This window comes from Eschrichtius robustus, chromosome 6 (assembly GCF_028021215.1).
Source record: "Eschrichtius robustus isolate mEscRob2 chromosome 6, mEscRob2.pri, whole genome shotgun sequence".
Lineage (NCBI taxonomy): Eukaryota > Metazoa > Chordata > Mammalia > Artiodactyla > Eschrichtiidae > Eschrichtius > Eschrichtius robustus.
The window spans coordinates 29,731,436-29,742,012 of record NC_090829.1 but is presented as its reverse complement, the minus strand read 5'-3'; the positions used below and the strand labels follow the sequence as shown (position 1 = coordinate 29,742,012).

At 39.1% G+C, this 10,577-nt stretch overlaps 1 protein-coding gene across 3 annotated transcripts in view; it reads right to left on the bottom strand.

Annotated features, from left to right (window-relative positions):
• Positions 1-6,904: 6,904 nt before the first annotated feature.
• The window catches only part of AGTR1 (angiotensin II receptor type 1), a 44,087-nt gene continuing 40,414 nt past the window's right edge, over positions 6,905-10,577 (bottom strand). For all 3 annotated transcript variants that reach the window (XM_068546065.1, XM_068546067.1, XM_068546066.1), the window contains one exon: positions 6,905-8,858. In XM_068546065.1, the coding sequence (XP_068402166.1) occupies positions 7,733-8,812 (1,080 nt within the window). In that variant the 5' untranslated portion in view covers positions 8,813-8,858 and the 3' untranslated portion in view covers positions 6,905-7,732. The remainder of the gene's footprint in view (positions 8,859-10,577) is intronic.

Below are 10,577 nucleotides of genomic sequence, written 5' to 3'. Positions count from 1 at the left end.
TTGTTCCATACGTAGATGTATTTTTGATGTGTTCATGGGGGGAGATGAGTTGCGTGTCCTCCTACTCCACCATCTCTATCGATCTCCGCCATTACTACTTTCTGATTCACGTTGGTTGTTGGAATTTCCATCATGTTGTGGTCATCCTCTCAGCCCCTGGCTGAATCACCTTGTTTTTAAGTGTTTCCTGTGTAACCACTCCTTTCTACCTCTTCTGCACCCTGAAGCAAAGGTGAAACAGTGAGCATGTTTTGCCTGATCTGTTGCAAATCTCTTCGTAGCTCTCACTGTTTCAAATAGTATCCATTTTGAGGTGATTTTCAGTGATGCTGCTAGAACTTTCCTCAGGACTCATGGCTGTGATCTTATTGCCTTTATTCTTTTGGTTTCTGGACACAGTTGAGATAAATCACACTTTTGTTTTCATTATCCTAGGTATATTCTTCAACTAAATTTATTGCCCAATCTGAACTGTATAACTTAAAAGGAAATCTCTCAGAGTGTAATATAATTTCTCCACAATGTTTTCTCAAAAGAACATCATTCCGTTAGGTTGTAAGAAGAAAATTTGACATGAAAAATTAATTTAGGAATTTCTTTCTCTCTCCCATTTAGTAAATACTGTCTAAATTCTTGGCTGCAGAAAGGACCAGAGCATTGAACTAATTACTGTGACAGTTAGCAGTCATAGCCTGTTTATTTGCTAGACCCAGTATAAGCTCATCCAAAATAATACTCATGTTGATTTTGAATAAATAGACTTGGGCAATATTTTGGAAGGTACCTACATGATTCGTATATTTTTTTTTTAAATGGGGTTCTCTCTCTCTTTTTTTAAAATTTATTTATTTATTTATTATTAATTAATTAATTTATTTACTTTTGGCTGTGTTGAGTCTTCATTTCTGTGCGAGGGCTTTCTCTAGTCGTGGCAAGTGGGGGCCACTCTTCATCGCGGTGCGCGGGCCTCTCACTATCGCGGCCTCTCTCGTTGCGGAGCACAGGCTCCAGACGCACGGGCTCAGCAGTTGTGGCTCACGGGCCTAGTCGCTCCGCGGCATGTGGGATCTTCCCAGACCAGGGCTCAAACCCGTGTCCCCTGCATTAGCAGGCAGATTCTTAACCACTGTGCCACCAGGGAAGCCCTAAATTTATTTATTTTATTTTTGGCTGCATTGGGTCTTCGTTGCTGTGTGTGGGCTTTCTCTGGTTGCGGTGAGCCAGGGCTACTCTTCATTGCATTGTGCGGGCTTCTCATTGTGGTGGCTTCTTTTGCTGCGGAGCACAGGCTCTAGGTGCGTGGGCTTCAGTAGTTGTGGTGCACAGGCTCAGTAGTCATGGCTCGCAGGATCTAGAGCACAGGCTCAGTAGTTGTGGCACATGGGTTTAGTTGCTCCGTGGCATGTGGGATCTTCCTGGACCAGGGCCCGAACCTGTGTCCCCTGCGTTGGCAGGCATATTCTTAACCACTGCGCCACCAGGGAAGCCCCTGATGCACATTTTGTGATGCTGTTTTTTGGAAGGGGGCAACATAGTTTAGTAAATAAGAGCACAGATTCTGGATTCAAAATGTCTGGGTTCAGATTTCAGCTCTAGCATTTGTCAGTCACGTTGCCTTGGACCAATTATGCAGCATCTCTAAGCCTCATTTTGTCTCATTGGATAATAATAGAACTGATAAGATTGGTTGTTGTGAGGATTATGTAATATAATGCATATAAGCAGAGAACTCTGTCCTATATTAAGAATTTGATAAATGGTGGCTCTAATGATTTTGCTGAAGATTGGATTTTAGTGGATAATTTTGACAGGAAACTCATCCTCAGACAGCTTAAGAAAAAAAAGTCTGGCACAGAAAGTCAATTCTTGAATGATATCATAAAGGCTTGGTTCCTCTCCAATTCTTGGTCTACCCTTTCATTATTTTAGTTTCATATGTTGACTTCACTCTTATGCTTTCTGTGAAAACTCCAGGAAATTTCTGCCTCTCCCTTTGGAGTGACCAAATGCTGCATCTGCTCCTCACATTTACTTAAGTTCTGTATGATGAGAAAGAATAAGCATTTTGTCTGGTGGCTCCTGGCAAAATTAGGAAATTCACCTTGATTGGGTCCTTTTAGGCTATGTGCCCATTCCATTGCAGTCAGGGGAATATATGGGCATCGATTTGCTTAGGTCTCCTCACACCTCTTGTTGCATGTGTTTGGAATAGGGGTAGAGCCCTATCCAGACTCTACACTAAACTTGGGACAGAGAGGGCACCAAAATGGAAATAGGGGGCTATTTCTGGAGGAAGGTGGAACAGATATGGGTACTCACGGAACAACTGTAAAGGTGATAATCAGTGAAAAGGTTTTTTTTCCTGCTATCCATTTACTACATGAATGAATGAAAATAACAGTTACTTATTTGTAAGGACATCAGATTATATGCTTGGGGATCCTTTCTCTCTCTCTCTTTTTGTTGTTGTTGCATATCTCCAGAGATTGAAATTGAGGTGCATCTTATTTTCTGCAAGTTATCATTTAGCAACTCTGTGTGCCAATATGGCATAGCAGAACTTTATCAGGCTAGGAAAAGAGGTTCTGTGAGATATAGCCCAACTCACCGGGATGTTCAGCCAGGATTCCCATTTCTCATCTTGTACAGTTTTTCAAAAGAACCTTTGTAATACATGAAACGAATCAAGAAATGGGCCCCAGGACATTTATGGCTCATCATCATTTTGATATTTGAAGCCAAGTAATCATAATAGCAAACTGGTTTTTAATAGTTTCAAAATTAACATCATTTATTTATCAAATTTACATCTCTTGTGCACATAGATAAATATTTTCCTATCATGCTGTTTGAAGGGCAAACCTCAGGGTATTTAAGCTCTTAGAGGTTATTACACAAAGTTTCTTTGTATATGAGTGACAGAATTAAATATTAATAAAGCTAAATTCTCTCATTCTAAGCTATTGTCTTTTGGAAAAAAAAAGACAATAATCCAATTCTGACTCTTTCTGATTGTGAAAATTCAGTTATCTCATTTCTCAAGTAAGGTGGATGGACTTGTTGAATGAAGGCCTTTTCTGTTGTATTTGGGCAGGGTAGGATGCAGTGTTCGCAAGTTCTGTGAGATCTAGAGAACATCCAGGTCATGGAGAGAGGGGAGGGTCCAGACAGCATGTGGACCATGTATTTGAACTCTCAGGGGGTGCAGGGTGCTCATTACCTCTCTTTACTTATATTTAATAGTTCAGATAATACTTATCATAATTTCCTGGGCAACAGAAGAGTGTTTTACCAGTGTGCCACCTCAGGGGAAGATCTCAGTTTATAATAATTTACAGTAGTAGGTACCGTAGTACCCTTAGTCTCATCTAAATACGGGTCCTTTTCTATCAGCACACCTCTTCCGCTCTAACACACACAATCCTAGATGTCCTGGTCCTCACCTTTTGATAAGGAGACATGTGAAAAAAGGATGGTCCACATGACTCCATATTAAGATAAAGATATTTCGGGACCTAGACTGGTATTATTCTTGCTGGATGGTCAATGGGTGATGTGTTGACCACTACAGAAAGGAACTTCTTATTGGTCAAGCAGGAAGGAACACATGCAGATCTCAGCTACAGATCATTATAGTCTGTCCCCTGATTAGAGACATGGATGCTGGTTCCAAGTATAAGGTGGGCAGGGACACAGCTGGGCATTGGACGCAGATAGAATCAAGGACTCAGGTATCCCCTGGACTTTCTTGCCTTTCTGTTAACTTCACTCGCAGTACAGGCTAGATTTATCCAGAGTGAAGACATGGTTGCTAATAGATTCCAAGCTTACATCTCACAGCTTCTCTCCCAACAACTTCCAGCACTGGAGTTGGGCCAACTCTTCATCAGTATATGCTTAAAAAATCCTTAGGAAAAAAGCTGTGAATGGTTCAGTTCAAGCCTGGATTGATTAACTGTGGCCTGGGGATAGGGTTAGGTAAGAAAATTGCTCATTCTAAGGTGGTTGTGTTCTTCGGTGAGTTGGGAAATCCCCATGATAAGGAAAAAGGGGACACTGTGCAGATAGTTCCACAGGTGTCCACTACACATAGCCATCAGATAAGAGTGGCTGTAGTTGCAGATGTCATATTTTAACTGATTCAAAGTTTTAAATTGTGAAAGTCTGACTCTATGATCATTAGCTCCAATATTCTACCTCTTCCATTTCCTTACTCCCTTTACATTTATTCTTCAGTCTCATCAAAACCTCCAGTATGAATAGTTCTTCAGAGGACTTTTGCTTTTCCAAAACGCAACCTGAAATATATAAAAATTGCTGAGTTTTGCCGCATACCGTTGTCTACTGTTTATTACTTGCTTCCCTTCCTGATATTTAGGTTCTTTCTTCCTCTGGTTGGTCTGGGTCTAGTGGATCCAACATGGCCCGGGGGGACTAAACATCTGTATGCAGCTCTCCTGGGGGTTTGCACCCTGACATTTGAGGCAGTGTGTCGCTGTCCCCAGGGTTCTACCACTTCTCAGTCTTCTGTATCTCATCTGCTCCTGATTTATTTTCTTCACTGCTCTCAGGGAAATCGTCCTTCATACCAGTATTCAAAATTCCCTGGGACTCCTTTTCTCCACTCACTTCACCTCACTTTTGTGACCTGTCTGAATCTACTTTCCCATCTTTGGTCCTCCAGGTTGGCATGTATTGTTGGAAAAAAATTGGCCTGGTATACAGAGTTATAAAACTGAGAAACTGTGGCGTCAAACCTTTGTGAGCTTTTCCTTGGATTGGCAGTCAAGCTACTTCTCACTTGGCTTGCTTTCATACTCCCCACAGCAGCTGGTTGAAAAGTTTACTGTGCATTTTAAGCTGTATGTTATATAACTCTAGTCCTCCAGCACAGAATAGGTAAGCAATACAAAATTTATTGAATCCATGAATTAATGAATTATTGACTGAAAAGATGAATCTTTCATGGGGGAAACAAGGATTGGAATGTAAAAAAAAAAAAAAAAGAAAAAAAAATATATATATATAGACCTTGAGTTCTGTTGGGCACATAGATCCTCATGGTAAATATTCCTTTCTGATTAATTTTAAAAATATTCCAAAAAATAAAGAGTCCACTTAACCTCTAAATACGTTCATGAAGAATAAATCATGGCATACCATCCTAACATTTTGGTAAGTAGAGTCTCAACTTCAGTATTAAGTTGGTCTCACTGATAAAGCAAGATTAATCATGAAGTTATCAGTATCTATTTCACAAGATGGGATCAGGAAAAATCACAGTATACTTTGATGAAATTAAAATGAAAACAAGGCTTGGAGCTTGTTATTCACACCAGTTAATAAATACATGAGATAGAGGGTATCTAAGTACAATTGTCTACCAGAAATCTTATCAGCTATAACTTATTAAGTGTTTCAGCAAGTTTGAAGTACTTGTAATCACTTGGCTTAAGATGATTATTGAATAAAAAATGAATTGTTATACAGCCGACTCAGAGGGATTTCAAATAGGGTAAGTCTACACTATAATTTGAGACAAGCTAGAATTTATTTTTTGGAGGTGATTGTGAAAATAGTAAAGGACGTTTGGAGTTAGTGGCTGGCATTTTATATCAGTGAAATTAAAAATAATATAAAAGGAAAATGAGGCACATGTAACCACATTTATTCACAGAATAACTCTATCCTTGGGAATGTGAACGATAATAGGCTGCTTTGTGGAGATTCTGTCCAGCCTACCGAGGCCTCTCTGAATGCTCCCCCTCAGCCACGCCCCCCATCAGCTCCTTTATACATCAGCCCAATCCTTGGCCACTGTTTCTGGAGTCAGATGAGTACCTCTGCCTGCTCTGTGCAGGGCAAAGCAGCAGAGGCCTCTAGGATACTCCAAGGGGAGCAGGAACACAACAGCACTTTCTTCAGTGCAGTTGCATCCTTGCTCTTGCATGTGGCCCCTGAATTCCTGCAGTAAATTTTCCTTTTCTGCTTAAATCTGGTATATATTCCACGCTGCTGAGGCTGTGGTGAGATGTCATACATAGTTGGTAGTATTGTAAATTGTTATGTTTTCTGGAAAATATTTGGCAATACGTATTAAGAATATTAAAAACATTCATATCTGTATACTCAGTTGTACCACTTCTAGGAGTGTATCATGAGGGATTTATCAGATTCATGTACTTGAATGTTCAGGTACAATGCAATTTATGATACTGAAAAATCAGAAAAAAGCTAAATGTTCCAATTTGAATACTAGCTAACTGTATCATGATGTGTCTGTATTTTGTAATGTTATACAGTTATTAAAATGTTTAGAAAAACATTTAATGGTGTAGCAAACTACTATGCTATGACATTAAGTGAAAAATTTGTATACAAAATACTATATACTTTATGACTCCAATATCGTGATTTATACATGTGTGTGTGTATAATGAATAAAAGAAAAGTGGAACATTGCACCTAAATGTTAAAAATGGTAATTTTTGAGCAGGAGAACTAAATATGACTTTTTTTTTTACTGCTTTCCTATATTTCTTACAATAATCATGTATGTGAATAGAAAAATCCTATTATTAAAAAATTCTGTGTAAAATAATATATTATTTTAGTGTTAAAAGGAATGAGTTTTTTCTTTGTTGCATGAAAAACTTTGGAAAATTCAAAATGGTGTATTTACTCCATGTTGTACAGTGGAATAAAGTGTGTTCTTTATCTTTTCACGGCAGGATATAAAATCTAAAACCAACAGTATTAAACTATCAGTTGTATCAAAATTTAAATAGAAATATGTTTCTACTTATTCACAGTTGTTTTAAAAATAAATCAGCATCTATTTTAAGTAATGAAGATTAAATACATTACAATAACATTGTTTTAATGTGAATATAACTTTGCCAGATTTTAATAAAATAACAACAGTTTAGAGATATACATATATAGGTAGAATATATACTTTTTAAAATAGTAAGGCATATTTTATGATATATAATCTTTTTACCACAAAATATATATACTTCTCAGATACGAAATAAAACTAATATGACTAGGAAGACACTACTACCTGGGACCAGAATAACACCTTTACAAGTAGTTTAATTTTTATACGTGACTTTAGTAGCATCATTATACAAATAAGCCATTTAGCAGGCATGTTTTGGCAGTGTGAATCTATAAGACACTGGCTGAATTTCACATAAACTTCTGCAACCTGACAACTACTGCTTAGCAGGTCTTTGTATAAAATGTGCAGTAGCAGGTACAAGTGGGCCACAGTTGCTAATAGGTAAATAGGCACGAAAGCTTTGCTGCCCTTTGGAAGTTGGGCAGAGCAATCTTGAGCTCTGATTTCCTGTTGCTCCTCTCAAGTTTTAATATATTCTAAGTACCTTTATGTGGAAATCAAAAATAACGGAACAAGAGCAGACTGGGGAGATGGCGTTTCTACCAGTAAAATTTTCCAGATCAACACACTCGTCCAGTTTCTGACATCACTCTTTGAGTGGACGTCATCTATCTGATGCAAAATGTGGCTTTGCTTTGTTTAGTTGCAAAGGGAGAGGAAAGCTTTTGTTCAGAGCTTTAGAAAAGTCAGTTCAGTACACATAATCCATTTTCTTCTTTAATTCTGAAAAGTAGCTCACGCTCATTTGGTAGTGAAGTGTTGTAGAGGAATGTTTCTCTTGCTCCTTCTTCAACAAGATGACTTCACAGACAGGTTTCAAGTGTGTCACTCAACCTCAATACATGGGACAGGCTTCTTGGTAGATGAGCTTCCATTTTCTGAGGGGCGGTAGGAAAGCGTGCTCATTTTTGTTGACAGGGTTGAGTGGGATTTGGCCCTTGGGGGAATGTATTTCAGAAGCTGGAGAAAATGTTTTTTAAATTTTTTCCCCAGAAAGCCATAAAAGAGAGGATTCAGGCAATTGTTAAAATAAGCTAAGCAAATAGTGATGGGCATGGCGGTGTCGACAACATCTGAAATTTTACAGTCATGTATGATGCCCAACTGAATCAATACATCCAGAAAAGTGAATATTTGGTGGGGAACCCAGGAAAAGAAAAAGAAAAGCACAATTGCCATAATTATCTTGAAAATATCGTCTTTTCTTGGTTTGTTCTTCTGAATTTCATAAGCCTTCTTTAGGGTCTTCCAAATAAGAGTATAACTTGTAAGAATAATTAGAAAAGGAAACAAGAAACCCAGTATATTCTTGGTTAGGCCCAGCCCTACGGGGAGGGTTGAATTTTGGGATTCGTAATGGAAAGCACAAACTGTGATATTGATATTCTCAATGAAAAATACATTGCGGTGGATTATAGTTGGCAAACTGGCCAAGCCAGCCAGCAGCCAAATAATGATGCAGGTGACTTTGGCCACAAGCATTGTGCGCCGAAGGCGGGACTTCATTGGGTGCACAATAGCCAGGTAGCGATCAATGCTTAGACATGTGAGTAGAAACACACTGGCATAGAGGTTGAAACTGACGCTGGCTGAAGCGATCTTACATAGGTAATTGCCGAAGGGCCAGTGGTATTCCATAGCAGTGTAGACAGCCCATAGTGGCAAAGTCAGTAAAAAGCATAAGTCAGCCAGTGCTAAATTCAAAAGAAAAACACTGGCCACAGTCTTCAGTTTCATGTAAAAGTAAATGACAATCACCACCAAGCTGTTTCCAAATATTCCTACCACAAAGATAATACTGTATAAAGTGGGAATCATGACAAATATGTAATTGTGCCTTCCAGCTTTGGGACAGTCCTCTTGGATTCTTTTAATACCATCTTCGGTGGAAGAGTTGAGGATCATTTTGATCTCCTGGGTTAGTTGGTCTCAGACACTATGCCAAATGCACCTAGAAAAAATAAAAATGAAAAGGTAAAAAATTTTTAACTTCCAGTTATAAACGAATAGTTTATTTCTCAATCATTAATACAGTAACTCAACTTTAGTTTTTAGGAAAAAAATTAGATCATATTTTCTGGAGAAAAGCTGTGAACTGATAAAACCTAAGACTGCACATTTAAATTAAGTTTTAGAACATATTGCTTTTCCAGGAAATGATAAAGATCCTTCAGACAAGTAGACGTGGGGTCCTATGTGAATACTCATCTATGTCCTTTGCCTTTTTTCTAGGAGTAAATCCTAGCTTCCAAATTGATTAGAAAAACATAATCTAAATCTCAGAAAATACTACTGAATTAAATTAGTTATTCAGAAAGACTTGAGTTTTTCCTGAGGCTAATTAATTTGTCTTTAACCTCAGAAATGTGACACATCCGTATCTTATTCTTTGAACCATTTCTTTCATATCACAATCTTAGGTATAAAAATTATTAGCATCCTCCCTTAAGTGGTCTGAATAGCTGCCTCTAGGTTCTCAGGAATTGATTTAAGAGGGGATAAAAGGGAGGGCTCAAGGCTTTGGGGAACAGCATTCTTCCCATGGTTTTCCAGGTCACTACAGGCAGTTACCACTTATTCTTTAACTTCCACCCCAGTCTAGCAAAAGGGCCTGAATCTCCTAACTTTTGTGCCCACAAGTCATTTCTGGAGTTAACTCTGAGGTTAACCGTTTGTCTAACAAGGATGTCAAATAAATAGATTAGGTCAGGATTATCAATAAAACATGTGTTTTGGGGGGGGCTCAAGATAGCAGCGGTTCTTTAGGATTTTAGGAAGAATCAGATGCTCAGGAATGAGCTCCATAGAGACTTTTGCAAATATTTGCTCCAATATTTTACCCAATCAACAGTCAAGCCATTCATTTATGTGATTTAGAAAAGCATCATATTCTGCCCTAGACAAGAGTCTATCAAAAAGCCCTTGGAAGGGAAGCTGAAGATGCTGTGAGGATAACGTGGCAGGGTGCGGCACAGGCAGGCTCTGAGGTGAAGGCCAGCCCTAGGCACACGCGAGGCTGGCCAGGCAGGGTAGTGGTGTTGGGTAAAGACCCTATTGCTCCACCAGGAGTGGGTCCCTAGATGAGCATGCGTGTGCATTCCACTTGTAGCAAATCATCCTGGGTAAGAAGAGGAACAGGAATAAGACATTAATAGTCTGCCCAGGATAGCTGTGCTTGGCATCCAGGAGCGCTGGATGAACTCGTGCACTTAAGGTGGTGTCCATCTTGGTGCAAGGTGGTGCTATGAAGAGGATGAGTCTCAAGTAGCCAGATTTTAAGAGGTAACACTGGGAAAGAGAGGTTCTTAAGTGGCCTCTTTGCCTCCCCCAAGGAGGCAGTTATTCTCCCTACCCAAGTTTTTGGCTCTATGCCCTCGTTATCGTCTCCTTTTGTACTCAAGACTATATAATCTAAATCCCTTTCTTCTCTTTTCATTCATGGGGGTATCAGCATCCACCAACAGGCAAATGTCACAGCCTCTGTGGAGCCTTCCTGACTTGTCTGGGCAATTGGCTGTTCCATTTTTTGTGCTGCTTTGGCACTCTCGATGCAGGTTTTGACCTATATATTATAATGGTATGTTGACATATCTGTCTTCTCCACTGGTCTGTCAGTGGCTTGAGGGTAAGGCCTGTTTCGAAGCATCTTGTTCATTAGTATAGGCCCTGA